Source organism: Sus scrofa, chromosome 17, assembly GCF_000003025.6.
Source record: "Sus scrofa isolate TJ Tabasco breed Duroc chromosome 17, Sscrofa11.1, whole genome shotgun sequence".
Lineage (NCBI taxonomy): Eukaryota > Metazoa > Chordata > Mammalia > Artiodactyla > Suidae > Sus > Sus scrofa.
In genome coordinates this window covers 36,362,187-36,389,207 of record NC_010459.5, presented here as the reverse complement: position 1 = coordinate 36,389,207, position 27,021 = coordinate 36,362,187, and the positions used below count along the sequence as shown (strand labels likewise).

At 49.5% G+C, this 27,021-nt stretch overlaps 1 protein-coding gene across 14 annotated transcripts in view; it reads right to left on the bottom strand.

Annotated features, from left to right (window-relative positions):
• DNMT3B (DNA methyltransferase 3 beta) overlaps positions 3,132-27,021 on the bottom strand; it is a 40,362-nt gene continuing 16,472 nt past the window's right edge. For 4 of the 14 annotated variants that reach the window (NM_001348900.1, XM_013985274.2, XM_021077247.1 and 1 more), the window contains exons 3-23: positions 26,835-26,896; positions 24,543-24,650; positions 23,108-23,233; positions 22,268-22,477; positions 21,073-21,231; positions 19,059-19,166; positions 18,034-18,178; positions 17,282-17,341; positions 15,806-15,931; positions 15,640-15,684; positions 14,504-14,583; positions 14,102-14,214; positions 13,580-13,763; positions 13,002-13,086; positions 11,053-11,198; positions 10,637-10,727; positions 10,166-10,314; positions 9,126-9,211; positions 6,938-7,007; positions 6,075-6,193; positions 3,132-4,655 (exon numbers count right to left, since the gene is read on the bottom strand). In NM_001348900.1, the coding sequence (NP_001335829.1) occupies positions 4,514-4,655; positions 6,075-6,193; positions 6,938-7,007; positions 9,126-9,211; positions 10,166-10,314; positions 10,637-10,727; positions 11,053-11,198; positions 13,002-13,086; positions 13,580-13,763; positions 14,102-14,214; positions 14,504-14,583; positions 15,640-15,684; positions 15,806-15,931; positions 17,282-17,341; positions 18,034-18,178; positions 19,059-19,166; positions 21,073-21,231; positions 22,268-22,477; positions 23,108-23,233; positions 24,543-24,650; positions 26,835-26,896 (2,414 nt within the window). In that variant the 3' untranslated portion in view covers positions 3,132-4,513. Of the gene's footprint in view, positions 4,656-6,074; positions 9,212-10,165; positions 10,315-10,636; positions 10,728-11,052; positions 11,199-13,001; positions 13,087-13,579; positions 13,764-14,101; positions 14,215-14,503; positions 14,584-15,639; positions 15,685-15,805; positions 15,932-17,281; positions 17,342-18,033; positions 18,179-19,058; positions 19,167-21,072; positions 21,232-22,267; positions 22,478-23,107; positions 23,234-24,542; positions 24,651-26,834; positions 26,897-27,021 lie in introns of all 14 variants that reach the window. The other 10 variants (XM_021077249.1, XM_021077251.1, XM_021077252.1 and 7 more) reach the window with 7 other exon arrangements.

Here is a 27,021-nt window from a genome sequence, read left to right as displayed (position 1 = left end):
CTATCAACTAAATATCAGCAGCACCTAAAAGTCATTTTGGGTAGTGGAGGATTTGGTGTGGGGATGAGACTAGTGGAGAAAGTCAAGAGGAGCCTCAAGGAGTTCCCATTGTGGCTCAGAGGTAATGAACCAGGCTGGTATCCATGAGGATGCGAGTTCAGTCACTGGCCTCACTCGGTGGGTTAAGGATCCAGCATTCTAGTGGGCTGTGATATAGCGCAGCCGCGGCTGGGATCCTGCGGTGCTGTAGCTGTGGCATAGGCTGGCAGCTGCAGCTTGGATTGGACCCCTAGCCTGGGAACTTCCATATGCCACAGGTGTGATCCTAAAAAGCAAAAAAAAAAAAAAAAAAAAAAAAAAAAGTCACCTCAGGTGCCAGACTGGAGTTTAAACCTGGTTCTGGAGACATAGGACAGCACAGCCTCTGAAATAAACCTCCTCTACCCTCCCAAGAGACCATTCCCATAGAAATGAGAGACAGCCATGTCATCTACTCAAGATCCACCCTCCACCCTGGGGAGGGGGTTAGCCAAATTGGTCTGGGTCAGATTAAGCTTTGCTGGGTCTTTTTGTTTCGTTTTGTTTTCTTTTTAAGGCCATGCCAGTGGCATATGGAGGTCCCCAGGCTAGGGGTCTAATAGGAGCTACAGCTGCTTGCCTACCCACAGCTACAGCCACTCAGAATCCGAGCTGCGCCTGCAAACTACACCACAGCTCACAGCAATGCCAGATCCCTAACCCACTGAATGAGGCCAGGGATCAAAGGCGAAACCTCATGGTTCCTAATTGGATTCTATTCCTCTGTGCCCTGACAGGAACTCCTGGAGTGTCTTTAAGCTACTGATATGTGAGGTGATCTCATTATCATGAAAATTGAGTCCCCCCCCAAAAAAAAACAAACCAAGACCAAAACTATAACTTCAGGGCCCAAGTTTGAACTGTATGACAAGATACAAAACTAAAAACTAAAAACTGCTGTTAGGAGGTCTCATTGGCTTTGAGGATCTCCCTAGTTCGTGGAAGGGCTACAAAAATGAGTTCCCATTGCAGCTCAGCGGTAATGAACCCGACAAGTATCCATGAAGATGCAGATTCTATCCCTGGCCCCAAGTTAGAAGGGGGTGAAGCCAAGAGAGGAAGGCATCCAGTCTGCCTGCACAGAGGAACCAAAGACCAAGGACAGGCCCGGAACACAGGTCGCTGGCTACAGAGGAACTGAAGCAGTGTGGGACAAGGAACTGTCTAGAGGTCGGTCTTTGCACCTCCAGGCAAGATTCCTTCCACAGGTCTCCCGGGTGCCACCAAAGCCAACCTCATCCACTCCCACTTACAAGGAGCAAGTGGACCCCAACATGAAGTGGGGGAGGGGGGAGATGGACACAATTTCAAGATCAGATGCTGCTGTTGCTAAGGATAACATTGGACAGCACAACTCCTTTGCAACACCTAGGTGCTTATTACCTGTCCTTTTTTAAGACTTTATTAATATATTAATATTGGATGTTACCATCATTACAAGCTCCTAGTCATTGCACTAATTAATGGCTTTGTTACCACAACATTCAATGTGAGGGCTCAATGTCTGCCAGGCACCATGCAAAGCAATTTACCCAAATCACACTCTTCAACAATCACAGACCTAGAAAGCAGGTATGGTTTATGATCCCCACCTTTCATTAGAGATGGAAATTTCCAAGGGTTACCTGCCCAAAGTGACACAACATGCCAGACCCCAGATACTGCCCCAGGCAACTGGAAGGCTGCTTCAGAAAAGGTCTAGTCGTGGTGTGAACCCCAACCCCTTCCCCAAGCTCTCAGTGTTCCGCACATTCTCCCTTTGATGCCTGGGCTAGGCATCACTGAGATCCAAAGCTGGCCCCCACATCAAAAGAGAACTGCCCCCAGTCTACCAGGGTCTCCCCCTAGCCTGCCCACAAGCAGGCCAGGACACCCAAGGGCCCCTCACCTGGAGTCCATCTCCTCTCTTGGGGTTTCGAGGCCGAGGCTGTTTATTTTGCTTCATCCTGTGCTGGCATTTGGGGTAGCACTGTACACGAGATGGCTTAGTAGGGCAGCCAAGGCCCCAGGGATCTGAACACCTGAGCAGAGCACCAGCTGCCTTGCTAATTGCCAATCGCCTCGCCATGGCAACTTGCACCTAAGCTACTGTAGCCCAGAGGCACATAAAAACATGGTTTCACTTTCTCTGCCCCATCTCTGGGCCAGAGCCTTTAAGAACTTCCCTTTTTAAGGCCCAGAACTCTGTAAAATCATGGACATGACCACATCATAATCTATCTCATGTGTGATGAAACTGAGAGTCCGAGAGGGGCCTAGCCCAATCAAAGTGCAACTGATACACATATGCATCCCCTTGGCAACTTTTCTCCCTCTGCATGCACCAGTGCACCGACCATAACCTCTGGAGAGGTATTGAAATCTTCAGAGAACTGGAGGATTATGGCATGATGGACTGGGGGAGGCCCAGGTGAATTCAAAGAATGGAGTTGCAATATTAAGCTTAACAGAACAAGCGACACATTCCATCCAAAAAGCTGGGGCCACAGGGCAGCTATGTTAAAATAGTTCATGGGCCGCTCCCCAACCAGTCCTCACCCGGGGGCGAACAACTTGGGAGCAATGGACCAGGTGCAGAGAACTCTACAAGGGTGCATGGAACTGAAGGTCAGGCCTGGGATCGAGCATTGTGATCCACTCACATCATCTGGACAGGGCTGATTAAGCCCTTAAATGACTTGAAATGTAAATAAGCCTTTAAATAATTTTAAAAAACAAGTAACTGGAGTTATTTTAAGTAATTAGTTTTGGGAACCAAGGTTCAGAAAACCAGAATGGCCCGTGGACCAGTGGTAAGGGATTCTCGGGCTCCACTCTATACTAAATGAATCAGAAAATATGGGTGTGGGGCCCATAAATCTCCACCTAAGCCTTCCAGGGGATACAGAAGATTGGAGTCTGGGGACCATGGCATTAGACTTGGGGGTCACTATGTTATTCCTTCTTAGCACTTTGTTGAATGAATGACCATCAGCCACCCATATGTCCTCTTCAACCAGGCCCTCATATGTCCCACCCATCTGACCTGCAAAAGAACAAAAGGGACACCAGACTGTTAGAGAAATACTGATTTTAATTCAACATAAGGTAAACTCTAGGCATCTGTCATCTTTCAGCCTAAAAATTAGCAAAACTGTTGAAACAAGGCACAATTTTCCCCCAAACTTGTTATGTGGCTCCAGTTACAAAAAAAATTTTTATGAAAATCTTAAAACAAAAATAGATGTCTGAGATTTGTTTTAAAAAGTGTATAAAAAAACTCCCACAAAACCTGTCAAAACCTGTTCCTTATTCTACAAAATAGCACCAGTAAGAAGAGTAAAAGGTGTTAAAAACCATTATGACAGCATTTCTGAAATGCAGCTTGTCCAACCTCCTAAAAGACGATTTATCATGGAATAAAAATGGGATTTAAAAATCTCTGGAGGGAGGGTCGAGGTTTTATTGCAGTTTTCCCCCCTACAGTCTCTTAGTTGAGGGCAAAGTGTGAGGAATGTGCTTCTGCCCCTGGCTGTCACTGCTGCTGCCTTGAGAAAAGGCTGGGGAACGAGGGCGTCATACTTCTAACCTGTGCCTGCCTGTCTGGAGGGTGCATGGGGCGGGGGGGGGCTTACCTAAGCCGCCTCCTCCTCCCCCTCTCCCCTCACACATCCGGGGAGATGGAGAGAAGCCATACCTGCCTACACAATATATGGCGGCTTATGACCCAGCCCACCCCTTCCTGAGCTTCCAGAGGGTTCTATTGCAGTCACTGGGAGAGAGTTAGCTAAGGGTAGTCCTGCCCTTGGGTTTATGGGGAAAAAATAGCCCTGAATGTGATGATGATGATGTCATCCCTGCTGAAACCATCATCCTTGTGGAAAATAGTCTAACTGGGCCCCGGTTCCCGGCTGAGGCCAGGAGACCCAGCCGGGGAAAATTCAAGACATGGGCATCATGTCTTTTTCTGCTGGCCCTAGAAGAATAAACTATCCTGGGCCCTCCGCTACATGTCACCTGCTGCACTCCTGGAAATAAGGAGCTGCAGATATCTAAGAAATTAAAGTCTTGCAGTAACTGTCTTGGGTAACTTTCAGCATTAACCTGAGTATTGAAGAGCTGTCGGCACTGTGGTTTTGGTAACTTAGCCATCATTTTTCTGAGAGGTAAACCCAGGAGGGGGAAAAAAAGCCATCGTACTACCTACTTCAAGTCTTAAAGTTTTAGAAGATAAAATGAGCACCGGGCTTGGCTGCTCCAAGCAGCCAGGTCTGAATTGTGCACAAGGAGGTGGCACCTCCGGGAGGGGGCCCCCCCTGCCAGGAGGGGCAAGGTGGCTCTGCTCTCGACTAGGTACTCGGCATGAACCCACGTTACATGGCGGCACTGAGGATGGGCACAGCCTGGGTCACCTCCTGGGTTGTGGCTCTGCCCACAGGCCCTGGTGCCTGGGGAACTATTCACAGGCAAAGTAGTCCTTCAGGGGGGCGAAGAGGTGTCGGATGACAGGTACACTCCAGGACCGACCGAGCAGCTTCTGGCGGGCCACCCGGCCCATGTTGGAGACATCTGTGTAGTGTACAGGAAAGCCGAAGATCCTGGGGGGGGGGGGGGGCACCAGAGTGAAAAGACAGGGAGTCAGAAGGGCCCCCTCCAGCAGGCTTAGTGTCTCTGGGAGACAGGTGCTGTGCTTCCTGCCCTCGACCTGTCCCCTTCACCAGGCCCACCAGGCCTTCTCATGAGCTCTCTCTTGACCCGCAGGTCAGGTCGACCAGTTCTTCAGAACACAAAGGACCATCATGAGGGCACCTGTCTTATGAATGGCCCCAAGCTAGCACGGTGCTCCTGGCACATAGCCGGGGCACAGTAGGCCTTTCTCAAGTGAATAAACATCCAGATGGCCAGCCAGCCAGCAGACAGACAGGACGGGCCTTCAAACCACAGATGGACAGAAGTTGGGCAAAGAATAAGGAAACACCAAAATGGACCTTACACCAGATGCTCAGGTGATTTACCATGAGTACACTGAAGCATCCTGCATTTTCTTTCCCTCTTCAAACCAAATAGCTGGATCAACGGCTAAGCTGGACTTAATTCAATGGCCGATGGAAACCAGATCAACCTCTGGAATGCAAGTCTACCATAGTCCTGGGAAAAGGCTACAGACACAAGGTACAGACATTCTTTCCCAGGTTTGTAATCTCATAGTAAAAAGAAAACCAAGTTTAAAATATGTAGTATCTGAAATGAAAATACTCTATCAAATAACCTCCAGGTACAGCCAAAAATGTAAAGAGGAATATTCATAGCTCTTACTACATTTCTAACCAAAATAGGAACAATATAAAACCGAAGGAATGAGAAAAAAATTAAATACAGAACAGAGAAATGAGTGTGGTGCAGCAGGTTAAGGATCCCATGTTGTCACTACAGTGGTGTGGGTTCAATCCCTGGGTCGGGAACTTCCGCATACGAACGATGTACCCAAAACAAAAACAAAAACAAAAAAATAAAAAAAAACAAAAGCAAACAAACAAAAAAACCCCCACAAAATAGGAGAATTGATATCTAAGAGCTAGGTCTTCAAAGCAAAATACATAAACTACCAACTTAGCAACATAAATTGATAAGGGTGAAGACAGACTGTGGCTAAGGAGGCATCAGCTTTAGAATAAGCAACTTGGCAGGAGGAATGCTGAGAGGGAGCAATGGCATGTCGGTGGGATGTCCCGGAGCTGGATTCTTATACACCCTAGTGCCCAGCATGCTGCGGCAGCCAGATGCCAGGGCAACACAGCCAACACTGGGCACACGTGCTGTCTAATGCCCTCATGCTTCAGATTCCTCACCATAACAACCCCTTCATCGTTTCTTCTAGGAAATATAGACTAACTGAAAAGGTTTCTCCCAGCCCCACAAACACCGTGAGCACCTGCCTACTTGTACTGCTGGTCTTAACCACGCTGTCTTCCCTTTCTATCTGCTGGATTTCCCTTTCCACAGACAGCCTTGCTCACCTTTCTAGCTCAGTGCACCACAAAACATCTTCTTTGCCATTCATGACAACAGGGAAAAGTTGGTTTTTCCCCTGTCTGATCGAGTTCGACTTGGTGGTTATTGTCTGTACTTTCTTTAACTGGAGAACAAAACAACATCATGGAGTGAGCGCAGAAGGAAGGGTTCTAGGTCAAGGCTGAGAAGCACCTAGGGAAGGTGGAGGAGGGAGGGCAGGTGGGGGAGGGAGAGAGCCAGGCGAGGAGCACAAGGCAAGGAGAGCTCTGCAAGAACACGCTGTGCTTTCCACAAACACCAAGAAGTAAAGGAACAGGAAAGACCAGCCTCAGAGAGAACAAGAGATAAAAAAAAAAGTGACTACGAATGAGATCCCATGGCGGGAGGGGGGCGCAAGGGGCCAGAAAACAGAGTTACAGAGTTATTGATGGAGATTCCGCAAAAGTAAACAAGTCCACTCAGATTGTGGAGAATGGCCAAACAGGGTTTCAATGAATGGAGCTTAGCGTGATGAAAATATTGAAAAATAAGTTTACGGTGCTCTTAAGAGAATTATCTATGACTTAACAAGAGATCATATACTTTTTGCTAGAGAAAGTATAATTGCTCATTTCTCACTGGGAGAATGAGATGAGTTGTCTGTGTCTCTATGGAGTATGCATTCACAATTGGAAAAAATCGAGTTGCTTTTTCTCAGTGATTTTTGTTGATTAAGAACCTCTCCTACTCAGAGGTTGGAATAATGATGTGGGGAAAGCTGCCCAGCACCAGGGAGTCATGTGGGGGGAAGGGGCAGGGAAAAACTGGACACCAAGGTCAAGTTCACCAAGTGTGTTTCCTGGTGAGCCAGGCACAGAGCACATCTTACCTTTGCTGTCCTATTGAACTCCAAGCAGTCCTGTAGCTCGAGTTTATCATTCTTTGATGCTATCACAGGCCTGGGAACATCCAAAACCCATTACAGTCTGCCCATGGGAAAGGGGCCTTGGCTAGGCACCTCCCGAGGTAGGAGGGCCCAAGGCTGCGAAATGTGCTCTGGCAGTGAACTTGCTACAAATACATGATTAAAATGGCCCTGGCAAGAGCCCAAGCCTGTGGGCTGTGCGAGGGACACACAAGCCCCCTGGTGAGGGGCTGGGGAGGTGGCAGAGAGGACGGGGAGTCCAATGTCCAGAAGTGAATGCTTCTCCTTGCTACTTGTTACAACTAGCACATCAAACCCATGATTTGGTGGCTTCTTCCTGGGGATGCAGCCTTAAGATGCTTTAATAATGTGTCCAGGAAAGAAAAGAAGGTTCACAAAAGAACTGTAATTCCCTTTGTAACTCCCTACCACTGAAACTCACAAATGCAGAGAGAGGCAAACAGATGCTTGAGAAGGGGAAGGGATAGAACTTTAGGAACTGAAGGGGTTAAGCAGGTCCCGAGGGAAAACCAACAAGAGGTCTGAAGGCACAGAGCTGGTGAAGGCCACAGCATCCCTGTGTAAGGAACCCCCAGGCCAAAACAGACATAAGGCTGGATATGGTACCCACAAGCGAGGACACTGAACATAAATGTCTCCCTAGATTCTGACCTCCCGTTCCAGGTTTCAAATGCCACCCTCTCTCCATTCCCAACTCTTCCATGAACCCAGGGAAGCTAGGGATTCACAGCCCTGCCCTCCCTTCTGTTGATTCCAGGGTGTTTGGTCTACAGGCTGGCTTTGGCTCTGACCCATTTCATGCCCATCCTGCAGGGTACTTCTCATCCCAACTCATTAAAGTCTCTGCTGCCTCCTCTTCCATCTCACACCCTACATCCAATTCTCAGCAAATCCTGTGGGTCCTATGTTTCTTTGAAGAGCCATAGAATCTGATCCCTACTCTTAAGAATCTGTTCCCTTCTCAAGTCCACAGGACATCCTCCTGGAGTTGCCACTCCCCTGGGTGTTCCATGCATGTGGATGGTACCCGTTGGGCACAAGACAATTTGCTCTCCTCCCTCACCTTGGCTGCCTCCCCATATATTTCTGCCTTTATCCTGTGACTAGATACCTCCATCTGTGTAGAAGCTCCCACAAACACCTGGGGCCAAAGTAAACTTACATGGTGCTATGGATGACCCACAGACATCACATAAATTTGGCAGAGAGACAAGTTCTCTGCCCTCTTCTCGCCCACACTCCTGACCCTTGGAACACTTAGCGTGTCTTCAAATGCCCTGTGGCCAGCAGCCCTGACCTCTCCCTTCTGCACTCCACTGCCTGTCTCCACTCCTTCACAGGGCAGCTTCCCCATCAAATCTTCCAAGGCTCCTCCGTCCCTGACCCTGAAATCATTGCTTGTCTTCTCTACCCCTACAGAAATCCTGAGCTCTTCCATCCAGTACCCTTTCACCTCTGACCACACGGTGCAAAATGCCTGAAAGTTATGCTTCCAACGCTTCCTTTTTAAAGGATAATTTTTTGAAGGGAACGTATTTGCAAGTCACATTGCCATCATATTTTGGATCTTAATTAGCAGGTTGGTCTCCCGGAAGCACGGAAGAGCTAATTAATCCTCAGCAAAGACACGTGCTTTGTGGCTTTCAACATGAGACTGATGAAAAGTTGGGGGAAAATCGTGGTTAAGAAAATCCAAGGGAGACAGGCTTTGGGCCACTAATTGTTAGCTGAGCTCTGATGGCCACAGGCCTGCTGCGGGGATTGCTTCATCTCAGGAGCAGGGAGATGTAGTTCATTTCCCAGTAGGATGGCAAGCAACACAGAGAAGAGGTAGGGTCCCTGGCTGAGAAGACAACAGTGGCTTTTTTAAGAACTAATCCTACAAACAAAGAGAAAGAGCGACCTGAAGAATCCTAGCCTGAGATTCTTGGGCAGTGGTTATATATGGCCTAACAGGCTTCAATTCAACCTTATCACCAGAGGTTGGTCGGCCGGGGTGAGGCACTTTCTCAGCAGAGCCACTTCTTTCTAGAAGGCTCCAAAGTGTTTTTGTCTTAAGAGCCGACGGTGAGGGCTCACACGATAAAATTTAACTTGGCTATTACCTGTCCCGCTCAAAGCCCCTCGTTACCTGTTCATCCCAGGCAGGTTGCCCCAGAAATATCGGGCTCTGTGAGCAGCAGACACTTTGATGGCATCAATCATCACTGGATTACACTGCAGGGAGACAGAAAGAAGGGCAGCTGCTGGGAACGGAGACAGAATTCCAGTGGCAGACAAAGGAGGGCCTGGGTGGGTGACACGGCTATCTGCTGACTGTGGAGGAGGCATAGTTCCTGCCAGGCAGGGGACAGATCCGTTCCCCTCAAGAATCTGCCTGAAGGACATAAGTAGTGCCCCCGTATTAATGGCAGGGAAAGAGGCCAGATCAGGCCTGTAAGTGATGAGAAGGTCTAGGTCTACCCTGGGGCAGGCCAGACTACAGGCTGTATGTAAAGCAGCTCAAAATTGCAATCTGGCCAAATTGAGGTCCTGGTTATACAGTATTGGCAAAACATGCTGCCCATCTGCCAGGTTCATATAGCATGAGTGACTTAGGCAGTTCTACATATAACCTCTCTAGCAGAAATTAAGCTCTAAAGCTTGGGGAGAAATACGTATACATCAAGTATTTACTACAATGTATGATGACTATTAAGCAGTGGATAATTAACTTGCCTATGGCCCCTAAAGCAGAAGTTCTGAGAACGAGGATGAGAAAATTCTCTAGGGTAAAAAATGTTGACTCAAATCTCAAGAGGCCTCCCCAGGAGATGGTTTCATCATCTGACTCCAGGGGGGCTGATGTGAGGTTAGAGGTCAACTATTTTCCATGGACTAAAGAGAACCAACCCACTTGATTCCACTACACTTGGATCCAGCCATGACCTCCATGGGCAGCCTGGAATCATTCCTAACACTGGAAATACCCAAACACCCCCTTTGCCAGCAGGGCCTTCCTGCCCACGCAATTTTTTTTTGTGGCACTTGGCCTACTGAAGTTCACAGCCAGGGACTGAACCCATGCCACAGCCATAACCAAAGCTATAGCAGTGACGATGCTGGGTCCTTAACCCACTGAGCCACATACCCCCCCCCACCACAGTACCTTGACAATTAAGGTCCCCTCACCTCCAGGAACCGAGAGATGTCCCGCTTGTCTCCAACCTTCATGGCCACCACATTCTCAAACATCCAGAAGAAAGGCCGGTCATCACCCTCCTTGGGGCGTGTGTAATTCAGCAGGTGGTAGAACTCAAAGAAGAGCCGACCTGTGCCCTCTGAGCCCCAGAAAAGATGGCAGAGCCAGGGTCAAACCCCTCAGCCCCTGCCTCCTTAAGACCAATTGGGTCCCAATGACCACCTAGGGCGGACACCCTACGGTCCTTCTCCCTGTGATGCTTTGGAATGACGAGGGACACAGCATCAGCATTGAGGTATTTAGTAGCATCTCTAGGGGACTGAGGACCCACAATGAGGCATGAACAGCACCAACAAGTAAGGCAGACCAGAGCAAACAGGTACTTCCCAAGGCCACTCCACCTGAACACACACTCAGGCGACATAGGGTCTCTTCGGGACACAGAAATAAGGGATGCTCACCATACAGGCCTTTCCTGGCAGGGTTCACATTTGACAGATCATTGCATGGGCTTCCACCAATCACCAGGTCAAAGGGGCCCCACTCTTCAATCTGGAGTGAAGAATAGAGACTCTTAGGGTAGGGATGCGGGTGATGATGGGGAATTGAACATCCTGGGTTCTAGGTAACCAGCTAGAGGAAAACCTACTTCTAAGTCTTGCTTGGTCATTTAAATCTCCCAACTCCACTTTTGACCCAAGAAAACCCAATGCTTGGGATCTAAATCATTCTGAACGACTTCCAAGTTCCATCCAACACTATAGCTTGATGTAAGGAAAGCTTCTCTTCAGCCACAACCCTGGGCATGAGGAAGGTGTCAGCACGGCTGAGGGTGTGTGGGGCTCATGGAGCAGAGGAAGCGGGGTGCTGCCCTCACGTTTTTCTTTGTGATATTCCTGACGTCATTCACATATTTGATGTTGCCCTCATGCTTAACAGTTCCAACAGCGATGGACTCTTCACACACTTCTGAGGCGACGTATTTCTCCACTTTGATGCCCAATTCTTTGAGGACCAAGTACCCTGTGGAGGGGGCCAAAGGGGACAGAAAACACATCAGGGTGGTCCTTCCAATGATTCTAAGCCATCTGCAGAACTCAATCGCAACACCATGGCAGTCCTCAGGTGACACCCTGCAGACGGCATGAAACTGGGTTCCCTGGGCTGTGGGGTTTCATGACGAAAACAGGTGTGACTGCTATAGATCACGGTAGTATCTATTAAAATCCTCAAATCTGGCAACAGTGGCTCAGTCCCCCTAGGGTTTAATCTACACAAGTAGGTTTTAGGGGAGTTCTCATCACGCTTCAGCGATAATAAATCAGACTAGTATCCATGAAGACTCAGGTTTGAACCCTGGCCTTGCTCTGGGGGCTACGGATCTGGCATTGCCGTGAGCTGTGGTGTAGGTCACAGACATGGCTCAGATCCCAGTCGACTTGGCCGTGCTCTAGGCTGGCAACCGTAGCTCTGATTCAACCCTGAATCTGGGAACTTCGATATGCCACAGGTGAGGACTTTAAAAAAAAAAAAAAGTAGGTTTTAGGATGTCAAATGGGTGGCGTGTGGCAGCGGGGGGGGGGGCAGACAACTAGCATCAGGTGATAATGTGGGTCTTTACAAGCTCTCAATGTTTTAGGCAGGTGGACACTGGTGAACACACAAGTACAAAAGATGCTATATGCACAGTGACTCACTCTCACTGCTTTCAGCTCTGCTAAAAGGGAGATGCTCATAACAAAAATCACAGGGCATTTCTGCCAATGAAATGTGTTAAGTCAGGCAGAGCCCCCAGGGGCAACATCCATGGTGGCAGAATTTTTTTTGGCTGCACCTACACAGCATATTTAAGTTCCCAAGCCATGGGTGGAACTCGGACCACATCAGGGACCGAGCGACTACAGTGACAACATCAAATCCGTAACCCTCTGTGCCACAAGGGTATTCCATGCTATGCTTATTCTACATACAGGAAACCTGGGGGAACAGGATAGAACCAAGACTGGAGCTATTAGAAGGTTTAATTCATCTCCAATGTATCTATGATTATGGAAGAGAAGGTTTTCCAAGATTCTTGCACATAATAAAAAATAAAATGCAGGAGAGTTGCCATTGCGGTTCAGCGGTAATGAACCAGACGAATATCCATGAGGACTCGTTGGGTTAAGGAGCCAGCATTGTGTGAGGTGTGGTGTAGGCTGCAGACATGGCTCAGATCTGTTTTTGCGGCGTAGGGTGCAGATGCAGCTCATATTTGCTGTTGCCGTGGCTGTGGTGTAGGCTGGCAGCTACAGCTGCCTTGACTCCTTGCCTGGGAACTTCATCACGCCCCCAGTGCAGCCATAAAAAGAAAAAACAAAAAAGAAAAAAAAATGCTTTTAAAAAGTACCAAAAGGGGTAGTGTCTGTCGTGGCTCTGGAGTTAACGAACCCCAAGTAGTATCCATGAGGATGTGGGTTTGATCCCATGAGGACAAAGGTTTGATCCCTGGCCTCACAGAGTGGGTTAAGGATCCACCGTTGCCAGGAGCTTTGGTGTAGGTCACAGATGCGGCTCAGATCTGGTGCTGTTGTGGCTGCAGTACAGGCCGGCACCTGCGGCTCTGATTCAACCCTTGGCCTGGGAACTTCTATGTGCCTCAGGTTTGGTCGTAAAAACAAAAAAAAGTGCTAAAAGGGGACCAAGAACAGGCAGGTGTAACAGTAGAAAGGTTTGAGGAGATTAAGAAGGAGGCAGTGGATTTCTCAGAATAGGTGACCAACAGGTAATCCTAGGGGTTCTTGACAATGACAACAGACACCTGGAATAGGTGAACTCCAAACTCACCTGTTGCAATTCCATCAAACAGGGACAAGACTCGAATGGGCCGCCTTCGGTTTGCGGGAATTGCAGGGTATAACTTGGGGGCTTCCTGCCAGGTTAAAGAAAGAGGTCATGGAGGTCAAGGTGCCGAGGGGAGACCGCAGCTCTGGGGGGAAGGAAGGGCTGAGACTCTTGAGGGACACAAGTCCTGTGCTCTCTCCTTTCTTAGCTGGGATGCCCTGGGGAGCTTCAGCCCAGATGGCCCTTCTAGCCTTGAAACACAGGAGCAAAGTTGGCCACTGAGAGACATTTCCCTCTGAACTGCAGGAAAACCCACTCCCACTAAGAACTGAGAGGAAGGCACAGGCTTTCTGCCCTCTGTAGCTCTACTAAGGCTGGATTGGGCTCTATCACCATGTCCGCAGCAAGGCCTTTTGAAAACACAAGCCAAGGAGGGGAGAGAACTCTGGAGCCTGGGATTTGCACAGAGGCTTCAGATGCTCCTTTGCAAAGCAGACCTTTCTTTCTAGCTCTTGACAGACTCCCAGAGCGCCAAGCTCTGGGCGGAGTGCTGCTGGGGGTGTCGGGGGATGGTGGCTTACATATTCGAGGCCCGGGTCACTGGTGAAGAAGGCCTGCAGGCGCACACTCCAGTCCTTGCGGCGACGCAGGACACCGTGGCAGCGCTGCGGAAGGCACATGTAGCAGCTCCAGGGCTCCTGCAGCTTGGCATCCGCTGCCGTGCCCGCACCCACCAACACCTCCAGGCACTCCACGCAGAAGCACCTGTGCCAGGTGGCAGGGGAGAAGGGACGACATCAGGCAGTGTTCTCTCCGACACCCCTACCCTCCCTGCAGAGATGGCGTTGCCGATCCCAAAACCTGCCTGGTCCCCCACTGTCCTTCCCATGAGCCCTGCGCTGGAGCATGCTCAAGTCCACAGGCTCACCCGAAAAGCTGGCCAGCCCCGCCAGAATTGGCTCATCTCCAAGGAGCCTACCCACTCTGTTCTCTGCCCGTGTTAAGTCCATCCCCACATCCCAATGTACATCAGGCATGGGGCCCTGTCCCCAGCATGGTCAGCTGCAGAAGTCACAGGCGTGACACTGGAGTCTCAGGCTCACCGGCAACAGCTCGTGTTGCTGCAAAGGAGCAGCTCGCGGCCCTCGCAGCACACTGTGCAGTACGACTGGTAGCCGTCATCGTCATACATGTAGAACAGCTCGAGGAAGCGGTCCTGGCAGCCAGAGAAATAAACGTACGTGAGATCTGCCACCCAGGCCTGCTAAGCCTGGTTCAGACAGAGGCCTTAGGGCTCAGCCAGTCACTGGTGGCTTGGTGCTCACTGCAGAGACAATTGGCAGGGGTCTGCCCCAGCAGATGGCCTCGCTGCTACCACCAGGCCCAGCCTGGCCCCACTAGAGCTTTCCCTGCTGCCGACAGGGAGGTGCTTTTTCTAAGGGAAGTGCAGGCAAGTCATGGACGAAGGCAGGGGCAGCGACATCCAGGATGGGGAAAGGACTTACCCTGCATGTCTGGCAGAGCCCACCCTCAAAGAGAGGGTGGAAAGACACGGGATTTTTCCGACCACAGGATAAACAGCTGTCTGTAAGAAAGACAGATGTGGCTTGTAGCCATTACAACCCCAGCATCAGCTACTGAAGCCTTGGGTCCAACTGTTCTTGGACATGAAGTGAATGCCAGGCTTATGGCAAAGACTCCATCTGCTTTGCTCCTCTGACAGTGCTGCAAAGGTGCCATCCCTGTTTCAGAGCTGAGGAGAGGGTACCTCCAAGCAGGCTCAAGCAGAAGGTTCCACCTGATAGGCAAAGGCTTGGCCCAGAACAAAGACCCAGGGATGGGGGCAGAACAAGGAGCTGCCAGTAGAGGGACAAGCTTAGAGGGCCTGGTGCAAAAATCTTGGAGCCTGAGGAATTTGTGGTGATGCCAGTCTGTGTACCATCTCACCGCACTTGAACTTGCCCATGACCAAGCCTTGGCTGTAATTTCAAGAGACCAGATCCTTTTACAGCCTCCCTTCACATTCGCAGGTCTTACTGATCTAACATCAGTGACCCAGTGGGCAGGGCCTATAAAATGCCAAGTACTCTGGCCAGGAAGGAAGCAGATGGGTGAAGGAGTCTTGGGGGATGAGAGGTCCATGGGTCAAGGTTCCAAAGCCAGGTTCCCTGGATCGGGAGCTGTGTGGTTTTCCTGAATATGTGATGACTAAAGGGCATCAGGCCCAAAAAGACAATACACAGTCTTCCTCATCCATTCTGAGTCCCATTAGACACATTGGGGGCAGTTGCAGTTCCAGCTGTAATTCCTGGCCAGGACAAATGAACCAGAGCTGGCTTGAGATAGTGACGGTGTTGAAATGCACCTGCCCTTTTCACCTCGAAGCCAGGAACAGTGCTTATGTGGGACTCATATGAGGCCACAGAACATGGATTCATGTTTGGGTCCCAAGTCCCCTCCTTACCCACACTTCCAACCTAAGGCATCAGTCTCAGTGACCATCAGGCATCTAAGCATCTAAGATGTCCACTGCTCCACGGTAGGTCAAGGGAGAGCTCTGGGCTGAACCTGGCTCGCGGGGTAGACATGCAGGCCTAACACACAGGGTGGGGGCACTGCCCGGGAAGGGCCAGGGTCTTACCTTCCAGACTGCTCTTATTGTTGGTCACATCTGAAGCCATTTGCTCTGTTGAGAACAGAGAAGGTGTGAGACGCGGTGGGAGCGACTCCGCCTGAACATCTATGCGACCTCTTCCCTTGCTGAGTGGTCCTCACTACCGGCCCCCAGGCTCCTGGCCCAGCCTCACCTCGACTCTGATCCTCATCCCCTCGGTCTTTTCCGTTATTGTAACAGTTTGTCTTGAGGCGCTTGGGTGGGGGGCAGTAGTCAGAGGTAGCCGAGTCGTCAGCTGTGCGTCTTCGAGTCTTACTCTCTGTGAAAGGTGAGAAGGCAGCCATGGCTGGGTGGGGAGAGGGTGCAGGAGGAGAGGACCCTGCTATGCCTGGGAGCCAGGAGCACCTGGCCAGAAGCTTCTTCGCATAACATGGCCGCTCTATGGGGAATTTGGATAAGGACGTTGATTCAAAACTCCGGGAGTTCCCATCGTGGCTCAGTGGTTAGCGAATCTGACTAGGAACCATGAGGTTGCGGGTTCAATCCCTGGCCTTGCTCAGTAGGATAAGGATCCGACGTTGCCCTGAGCTGTGGTGTAGGTTGCAGACGCGGCTCATATCCCACGTTGCTGTGGCTGTGGCGTAGGCCAGCGGCGACAGCTCCAATTGGATCCCTATCCTGGGAACCTCTATATGTCGCGGGAGTGGCCCTAGTAAAGACAAAAAGGCAAAAAAAAAAAAAAAAAATCCTCACTAATCTGACATGTGTGGGGTCTTAAACAGCTACAGGCGCAAAATACATCCTCTAGACCCATGGCAAAGAATGAGACAGAGTTTGGTCTGCAGCTGAGACCCTGACATCAACAATCACCATCATGCGGACGGCCATGGGTAAAGGAGAACGGATGTGACAGGAGAACTGCATTTTCCATTTAGTTCTGATGTAAATTTATAAAGGGACCATTAAACCATTAAACTAGTTCATTTGACAAAGCTGGACATTGGTGAAAATAGAGATCAAGTATTTCTAATGGAAGTTCAGCATCTGGAGTTCCTGCTGTGGCTCAGCAGGTTAAGAACCTGATTAGTATCCATGAGGATGCATGTTCAATCCCTGGCCTACGGGATCCAGCACAGCAGCAAAATGCGGTTTAGGATGTTGCCTGGGCTCAGAACTGGTGTTGCTGTGATATAGGCCAGCAACTGCAGCTCAGGATTCGACCCCTGGCGTGGGAACTTCCATATGCTGTTTTATTAAGGGCTGCTATTTATATTTCTATAAATTCCACTTGTATTTTTCATCAGTCTATACCGTATCATCATCTATAACGGACAGGGTTAGATTTGATTCTGCCCCCAGGAGAGAAAATTATGCAGCCATTGAAAAATGTTAAGGACCCTTTAATGACAGGACATTTGACAGTGCTTATACTATTAATATTGAGAAATAAAGGGAAAGCAAGAATTCAACCAGTGTACAGAAAGAGCTGGAAGGATGTGCACACCCAACAACATTCACCTGGAGGGCCACTGTGATGGATGGAGGGAAAGAGGGTGGCGTTAAGAGTTTAGACTTTTTGACAGGTCCTCCTCCAGTGAGGGCTGTGTCGGCAAGGAAATTGAAAGAATGTGCAGAGAAAGTAGGGCCAAGTCAAAGGCGGAGGGAATACCGTGTTTCCTTGCTTCTACGCTCCTACTGCCTGTACGTCGAACCTTCGATTTATTAACCACTTTTTTCGGGGGGGGGACAAAACAAAACAAAAACAGAAAAACTGCGTTAAATACAAGGGTTATAAGACAAATCCTGGATTTCAGGCATCCTGGATTTGCAGAGTGACAGCGGGAAACCAGAGCTTCACAACAATGGAGAAAATGCTCATGGTTAACACGTCAGAACAGATGACGCCTCTTTCTGCGTGGAGGGAGCTTCTAGATATTTGGTGTTTATTATTACAAACTTTCCAAGTTTTCTCCAATAAGCAGACAGAGCTTAAAGATGTTTTCCTTTTAAAGGAAGCTTTCAGGGAGTTCCCATCTTGGCTCAGCAGGTAACGAACCAGCTAGGATCCAAGAGGATGCGTGTTCGATCCCTGGGATAAGGATCTGGTATTGCTGTGAACTGTGGTGTAGGCCTGCAGCTGCAGCTCTGATTCAGTCACTATCCTGGGAAATTCCATATGCCGCAGGTGCAGCCCTAAAAAAGCAAAAAATAAATAAGTAAAAGAAGCTTTCATCTTGACTCCGTTTACTGAAGTTTTCAGAACAGGTTCAATTGCCATTCTATGCACTGGACCTTTTAGCTGGAGAGTGTCCAAGCTAGAAAACGCTGGGCTGTTGGAAAAACTACGAACTCAAGAGTCAGACTCCCAAGGGTGTTCCCACCAGCAGTGGCAGGGGTGAGGCCACAGGGAGCCATTCCCACCTGGTTGCTTGTTGTTGGGTTTGAGCCCCTCGACCCCTGTGGGCTTAAAGCCCCCATGGGCCCACTCCAACATGGGCTTCAGCTGGTCCTCCATTGAGTCTCCAGGGTTGCTGGGGAAGGTCTTGCCAGCCCGTATCCTGGCTTTCTGAAGAGAGAGAGAATCTGATGAACTGGAGGAGCAGCGGGTATTTGCCAGGCCAGACCCAGGGATCCCCCAGCTGGGGCCCGCCTTCCTTTCACACTGGGCCCTTTCATAGCCAGCCAGCTGTCCTGAGCTGTGGTATGTGACAGCTAGGAGGGGCCCGGGCAGGGACAGAGGCAGGAGGCCATGGGTCAAAGATAAGTCCTTTGTCACAGGCACCAATAAGATCTCTTCCTGAAGGAACTTGAGTGGCATAGGATCAATTACCTTGGCCACTTTTAGATATAGGAGACGCATAAGGCCAGGAGTGTCTCATCACTGGAGAAAACTCCAGGTTACTTGTTTTATTTGCTTAGTGAGGATGGATGGGGAGGTGTCAAGTGTCAAGTCAGGGGCACTAGGAAGATTTACATGTTTTAATTAAAGAGCTTGTTTCATAATTGCTGGATAGGACTCACATCTTTTCATACCAAGTTAAGGTTGAGAAAGAAATAGAGCCTGCCTGGTGGGTGCCACAGACAAGGAGAGGAAGCAGCTGGCCTCAGCTGCTGCCCAGCCTTGGCTTTGAACCACAAGCTCTAGAAAAGCTTGCTCACTGACACAAATATTCCTGGGGCTTGTCTTCATCATTCAGTCTGCAATAGGGATAGACACCAGGACAGACACCAGGCTGGGGTAGTGCTGGGAAACCCCAGGCAGTCCCAGATCCGATCCTTCCCTTCCCAGCACTGCCCATCAGGCCACTGTCTTTTAATCCCAACTCCAGGGCTGCCCAGTACCCTCCACGCCATCTTGGCCAAACTGTGGCCTGAGCTGACTTCCTGTATGTTTCTTGCTTTACCCTGTTCTTGGGGACAGGCCCTAGCCCCCACCACCCTGTTACCTCCAGCGCGTGGTACATGGCCTTCCTGTACGAGACCAGTTTATTGAAGGTCGCCAGGTTAAAGTGGTGGCTGAACAACCCCAAGGCCACCAACTTATCAGCTGGTATCTAGGAAAGAAAGCTGTCATTAATATCACCAACAGTCAGTGTCTGGGAGGTCCTGCATTTCTCATGGGCTTAATCTTGAGGATCAAGTTCACAGTTCTTTGAAGACCAAATGACCTACATGGTCCCTAGTGCGAAACCTCGTAGCTCAGCCATGAAATTCACCATGGAAGCTCCAACTTTAGGGGTTGCACAAATGCTCTGCCCTCCTTTGTAATCATGACAGACAGCTGTGATTCTTATTTACTTTAGCCTTTTATTAATTGAGTAAACAGACATGCCTAGAGAAGAATGCCTGGCATAGAATAAGCATTTTTTCATTATTTTCATTTGTTAATACATGAATTCCACTGGTCCTAATGACCCATATTCTCCACGTCTCATCCCAAAGTCTCCAGGCCATGCATGAACTAATGCGGCTGCCAGGGTTCAGGTTTCATCATTCACCCAAGGTAAACTTTATATCTCGAAGCCCAAACCATCCGTGGGGGCACTGCCACCATTGGTGAGAAAGAACTAGGGTTCAACACAGTTGTGCACTTAAAATGCATGTGTTACCCTAATGCTGAATGGTTTCAATTCAATAGTCTCAGCTCCAGGCCCCATATTGCAAAACCATCCCAATATAGTAAGCTGACATGACAGCCCCACACTTCATCCCATTAGCACATTTCTTGTCCCCTTGGGCCAAAAGCAATTAAGCCATCTATGATTTTTCATTTCACAAAAGTGATTGCCCACATCCCTACAACTGGATGCTTCCGGGAGAACACAGGCCCAGGACATTTGTTCTTCTGCTCCCTCTGCTGGCCAAAGAGGACACCTGCATGCAGACTCTCCCCATAGGGAGACTACAGGGCATACTCTTCTTGCCCTTTGGGAACTGGCAAATGGACCAATTTATGTAAAACCAGAATCTCACCTTGAGGGCAAATCCCAGAAAAAGCACTAGCTGGTCCTATATTCCCACGTCAGCCTCCACCCCAGCCCACTTTCTCTGCTCTTCCTCACCTAAACTCCGGACATGTTGAGGAATGCACCAAGGACATAGTAAGAAAAGTATTGTTTGCAGCATTCTAATAAAAAATCGGGGGATCTAAGAGAGTCTAAGAATCCAAAAAACCTAATTCATGCCTAACACAGCTCTTAACCAGCAGGTTTTCATCCAGACATGGGATTTAAATGGCTAATATCATAAGCAAGAAACACTGAAGTGGCCACTCATAGAACGTTTCCACAACTCTCACCAGGCGACCCTGATTCCATCTGTAATCCCAGCCAGGGATGTCCCTTCCCCCAGGGCTAAATGACTGAGGCAGAGACCACCCTGCTTCCTGTTTCTCCCAGGCATTGCCACTGCAAGTTTTGTTTTGTTTTGTTTTGGTTTGGTTTTGTCTTTTTGTCTTTTTGCCTTTTCTAGGGCCGCACCCATGGCATATAGAGGTTCCCAGGCTAGGGGTCCAATGGGAGCTGTAGCCACCGACCTACACCAAAGCCACAGCAATGCCAGATCCGAGCCGCGACTGTGACACAGCTCACGGCATCGCTGGATACTTAACCCACTGAGCGAGGCCAGGAATCGAACCCACAATCTCATGGTTCCTAGTCAGATTCCTTAACCACTGAGCCACAAAGGGAACTCCTCCACTGCAATACTTGATACCCAGGTGGCCACTCCTGACCCCTCAGCATCCATCCTAATGGTCCTTTATTTCCCAGATAAATAAATCAGAGCCCAAGGGGCTTTGGATCCAAATCTCTGGGCCTCACAAGACCCTACAGACAGATTCATGCAACTACCCATCTATCGGCAAAGAGCAGGCCATTAATTTCAAAGGCATCTGTAGAAGGATGAGAAGGAAACACTACGGGCCTGGCGCCACGAAAGCTTGCCTTGCCCTGGACTCACCTCGGAGAACTTGCCATCGCCAAACCACTGGACCCACCGCATGCCCGCCATCGCCTGCCGCTTGGACGTGGCCTTCCAGGACACCACCATGGCAGGCCACCAGGAGAAACCCTTGATCTTTCCCCACACAAGATCCCCTATTCCAAACTCTTTCCCATCCTGCAAGAAATAACACATGTGAGACAGGTCAGCTGGGCCAAGGAAAATCCCTGCCTACCCCTCTGACCCCCGTGGCAGCTGGCTCTGCCTCCAACACATGGCTTCCTGCACGGGCACCAGAGTTCCTCGGGAAATTCCCTCCCCCTTCTAATGTTTCCTGCTTGGAACTCAGGGAGGATGGCTTGGGGAGAAAAGGAGCAGTGGATGAGCAGGCTTGGTTGTTGGATAGGAAAAGGGGCTTTTTCTAATAGAAAATAGATCTACGAAATGAACCTCTAGGTTTAACCTAATATCTGGGAAGGATGTCAATTGAAAACTCACAGGAAAGAACGATCAGAGTAAAAAACCTGCATAGTCCTACCACAGGCCACCAAATCGCATATTACAAAATCATTAGGCATTCCCGTCGTGACTCAGTGGTTAACAAATCCAACTAGGAACTGTGAGGGTGCCAGCTGATCTCTGGCCTTGCTCAGTGGGTTAAGGATCCGGCACCACTGGGAGCTGTGGTGTAGGTCGCAGACGAGGCTCGGATCCCTCAGTGCTGTGTCTCTGGCGTAGGCCAGTGGCTACAGCTCTGATTGGACCCCTAGCCTGGGAACCTCCATATGCCGCAGGAGTGGCCCTAGAAAAGGCAAAAAGACAAAAAAAAAAAAACAAAAAAAACCCAGAAAAACAAAATCATTAAAATGAAGACAAATTTGGCCACTTGCACATAAAAAGCTTGGACCTGGTGCTGCATCTGCCTAGGCTGGCAACTGTAGCTCCAATTCGACCCCTAGCCTGGGAACTTCCATGTGACACAGGTAAGGCTCTAAAAAACAAATAATAAATTTAATTAAAAAACAGTAATCAAGTGGTAAACTAATCTGGTGCTCGAGTTCTGTCTGGAAAGGAGGATACAGGAAGGACCATACTGCTTACGGAAAATGTATTTGGAGAATGAATTCAAACATGATGATAAAAGTGACAGAGGTATAGGAATGGTCGCCTCTGGGTAACCGTTTTTCTCCGCACTCAGCCCTCCCTAGCATACCTGGTACTCTGAGCTGTCTGCATCCCTATCCTCTGTGTCCACCTGCGGGGACTCCATGCTCTCCTGCTGGCTGTCCTGGGCCAGGCGGCCGTAGGGCGTACTGCTGCTCTGTGGCACCACATCGTCCTCTGTGAGGTCGATGGTGAGGTAGGGGCTGGCAGGGGACGGCCACGGCGTGCCTGCCGATGACGCGGTTCGCCGCCGCAGGGACTGTGGACAGAAAGACACAGAGCTTGGACCACGGCAAACCAAGAGGATGACCAGAGAGCAGTAGTACCCCCATTCCTTCCCAGGCAAGCAGAAGCATGAAGAAGTTCATGAGGCCAGAGACCCAGGCTGGTTTTCCGGGAACAAGGATCCCTTGAGTGGTGACAGAAGACAGAAAGCAACTTCCACACGAACAAAGCCAGAATCAGGGACCAAGCCATGAGAATGAGTGGTGCCACTGGTTTCCTTATGTGCGTTCCTGGTGCCCACCTTTGCACCAGGAGTTGAGAGTGGCTGTAACCCATGGGGTGCCTTTCAGAGAGTCACTGAAGATACGAAGGAGACAAGACAGTTCTGGAATCAAAAGAGGTTTGAGCTCATTCCCAGGCGTAAGAACCCATCACAGGCACGTCTTGCCTTCCCACCACCGTTCCATCCGGGGGTGAGGCCGGGAGAGACGTCATCAGGCTTACCCAGCCCCCCCAGCAGAGAAAGGAAAAGCAGGGTGGTGAGGGTTACTGGGGATCTAGAAAGGAAGCAGGTTAGGCAGTGGACCCTCTCCGGGGCCTGGTGAGTGAGACAGATCTTCCAATGAGACCAGGGCAGGGGTCTGAGTGGCCGGGGGAAACCAACCCTGGTAGCTGAGAACTCCACGGGGGACTCGTCCACGTGGTGGCGGCCCTGCCGGCCTCGGGTGGCCCGTGGGGAGGGCCTGTGCCTCTCCCGGCTGGAGGTACTGTTGTTATTTCGGGTTCGGACCTGGAGGCAAGAGAGGATAAGCACGAGGCCTTTGGTGAATGGAAGCTGGAGTCTCGGGCAGGGGGCCCAGAGGGCTGGGCTGGGGAGGCAGCCTCGGGCCACAGAAGTTCCTGCGGTTGCTTTGTAGGAGGGGACTCTGTACTGGTAGCTTCCCACCCAGAGCCTTCCCAGTTAGTGTGGTAAGGGGGTTTAGCAGGGCTGTCTGACAGTCCACAACAGATCCCACGCTTCCTGTCCAGCTGAAACTGGCATCTGCAAATTCGACTGAAAAATAAAATCCAAGTTTACTCTCAGCCAAACACTTTTCTTTTCAAAAACCATTAGAACAACTGCTGCATTTTCCTCAGGAAGGTACTGGAGCCTCAGGATGGATGAGAAGCCCTTAGGCTTCCCGCTCCAAAGGGCAGGAACTTGGGTGTTGCGAACCTGTGTTCCAATCTTGCACAAAGGTTAATGTTTCACCTTGGCTAAATCACCAGCGTTCCTCATCTGCTGAAAGGGGATGATACACATCACACACTGGGGGTGCCTTTAAACTGCACCTGCAATGGTTACCACGGGTCAACCTGCTCCCAAAGGTCAATAGCAGTCAAGTCATCCACGTGCAAATTCTATCACCCTTGGGCACGTCTAAGAGTATTCTCCCCAAGAAAGTATAGAACTGGACTTCTCTTGTGGCTCATCGGGTTAAGGATCTGGTGTTGCCCCTGCTTGGGTTGCTGCTGTGCCATAGATTCAATCCCTGGCCCCGGGTATAGCCCAAAAAAAAAAAAAAAAAAAAGCATAGACAACTATCTATAGAAGTGCCAACTGAGAGACAACCTTCATGATGATAGTTCATGAGCTTTGCTGTCATTTCTAATTTCAAGAGACAGCTAGTTGGTTGTTTTTTTGTTTTTTCTTTTATGGAAGTTCCGGTGCCGTGGATTGAATCTGAGCTCATTTGCAGCAATGCCAGATCCTCTGTAGTAGGCCAGGGATCAAAACCACACCTCCGGAATGACCAGAACTGCTACAGTTGGATCTTTTAAGACCACACCTGCGGCGCATGGAAGTTCCTGGGCCAAGGGTTGAACTGGAGCTGCAGCTGCAGGCTACACAGCAGCCACGGCCATGCCAGATTTGAGCTGCATTTGCAATCTTTGCCACAGCTTGTGACAACACCAGATCCTTAAACCCATGGGTGACAAGGGCAACTTCTATAGTCAATTCTTAACCAACTGCGTCAGAGCAGGAACTCCCAAGATGAGAGTTTTAATGCGGGCCTACACGTGGTTGAGGTACCAACGCCTCAGGGGCAGCCACTTACCGCTGGACTTTCAGACCGAGTCCTGGTTTCACGGAAGAGTTTTGGCATCACTGGAGTGTCTGAGCCATCTCCATCCTCCCCTTCACCGTCTCCGTCACCCGTCAAATCCTTTATAAGTGAAACATAATGAACTTAAGGATGTCATTCAAAGGTCATAAAGTAGCAACGTAGTTTTAAAATGAAAAGCCAATCATTGAAATCATTAAGACCAATCATAATATTAGTCCAAGTGACCTAAGAGGATTTGCAACTACCTCATTTTGTTCCAAAGAATTTGCAATGGCCCAATACCTGCCCATGAAGTCAAGATGTAATTGAGGAGTTCCCGTCGTGGCGCAGTGGTTAACAAATCCAACCAAGAACCATGAGGTTGCGGGTTCGGTCCCTGCCCTTGCTCAGTGGGTTAAAGATCCGGCGTTGCCGTGAGCTGTGGTGTAGGTTGCAGACACGGCTCAGATCCCGAGTTGCTGTGGCTCTGGCTTAGGCCGGTGGCTACAGCTCCGATTCGACCCCTAGCCTGGGAACCTCCATATGCCGCGGGAGCGGCCCAAGAAATAGCAACAACAACAACAAAAGACAAAAAAAAAAAAAAAAAAAAAAGATGTAATTGAAAAGGAAAACCCCAGTGGAATCAGAAAACCAAAGAAATGGTGTCAATGCAGTGTGCATTGTGAAGCATGTTTCCACACAGAGGTTAGACTAGTTTGCTGTGCCCAGCAAGAAGATTTAGTCATTTTGCACAATGAACAGTGTCTGGAAGAATCACCTGCTTCTTGCTATAACCGCCATAAAGGAATGGCACCAATCCTGTGTCAAGTCATGAAGACTTCCGAATGCATGCCGCATGCCACACACCAAATCCGGTAAAAACTGAGCATGAAAACAAGAGCTGTGGCACGTGGCTCAAGGTCTGGTGGGAGTGCTAAGAACTTTTCACTTGCTTTGCGAGTCAACTCTTCTCTTTAAAATCGAAGCAACAGTACTTTGCCCTCGTGGGACAACATGGTTATAGTAAGAATCAGACAATGCAGGCTTCAGCCCAGACTTGGCATAGGTTTCATCGCTGTTGCTTAACTACCAACAGAACTAGAACTGCTATTCTGAGCATCTGATGCCAGATGGGGTCTCTCCCAATCCCCCACACAGCCTTTGTTCCTTGCTGTCTTGGAGCCCAGAGAATAGAAGCTGCATGAGGGCAAGTTTTCATTTGCCCAAGCCTTTTGACCCCAACGGTGGTTCTTTGAAAAAAGTAACCAAATTGACAAAACTCTAATGTGCCTCGTAGGATAACAGAAGGCATAAATCATGTCGGCAATTTTGAAAACACCGAAAGACTATCCCATGGCGACAATCAGGTAGAAACCTTGATATTGCAACAATTGTTTAAAAGATGCGGAGTTCCCGTCGTGGCGCAGTGGTTAACGAATCCGACCAAGAACCATGAGGTTGCGGGTTCGGTCCCTGCCCTTGCTCAGTGGGTTAACGATCCGGCGTTGCCGTGAGCTGTGGTGTAGGTTGCAGATGCGGCTCGGATCCCGCGTTGCTGTGGCTCTGGCGTAGGCCGGTGGCTACAGCTCCGATTCAACCCCTAGCCTGGGAACCTCCATATGCCGCAGGAGCGGCCCAAGAAATAGCAACAACAACAACAACAAAAAAGACAAAAGACAAAAAAAAAAAACAAACAAACAAATAAAAGATGCTATAGTGATTGCTGAAAATTCCCCTACAACAAGCCAGGCAGGTTCTTTCCAATGGGCGAAAAGGAAATAGTGGCCACGTTCCTTTGCTGTGAAAACCAGACACAGACATATTACAAGAAATAAAATCATGCATTCATTTTACCCATGAATAGATGCTAACGTATATAAAATTCCAAACATAACATGAGCAAGCTGGACTCATTCCAGGAATAAAAGTATATCATTTGCTAGAGCAGAATCTTTTTACAATGTAACTGATTCAAAAACTTGGCATGTAATAGCGGCAAATGCCATCCTTTTCCTTTCTTGGCAGTGCACTTGGCATGCAGTGAAGTTCTTGGGCCAGGGATCAAGCCTGTGCCTTAGCAGCAACCCTATCCACAACAGTGACCATGCCAGATCCTTAAGCCACTCACTGTACCACCTGGGAACTTCGCAAATGCCATCCTAAGTGAGGATGTTCAAAGCCTTTGTGCCTGGTAATGTTCAAATGCATCCTTTGATGCATTTGAACTGGTAACAAGTGGGCCCAAGGTTCCCTATTCAATGAAAACTAAAGGGAATTTCCCCTACAATGAGAGTGGAGCCGTACCTGAGTGTAACTTAGGAGGCTGGAGACCTCCCTCTTGGACAGTCGAGAGCTTGATCTGCGGCCTGTTTTGGAAGGAACCAGAGTCTGTTGAGGCAGGGGTAGCCTCTGGGCTGTGGCCTGGGGTCTCCCTAAACCCACTAGCATTCTCCTCCTTACAGGGCCCATAGTCCCTTCAATGTATTCATGA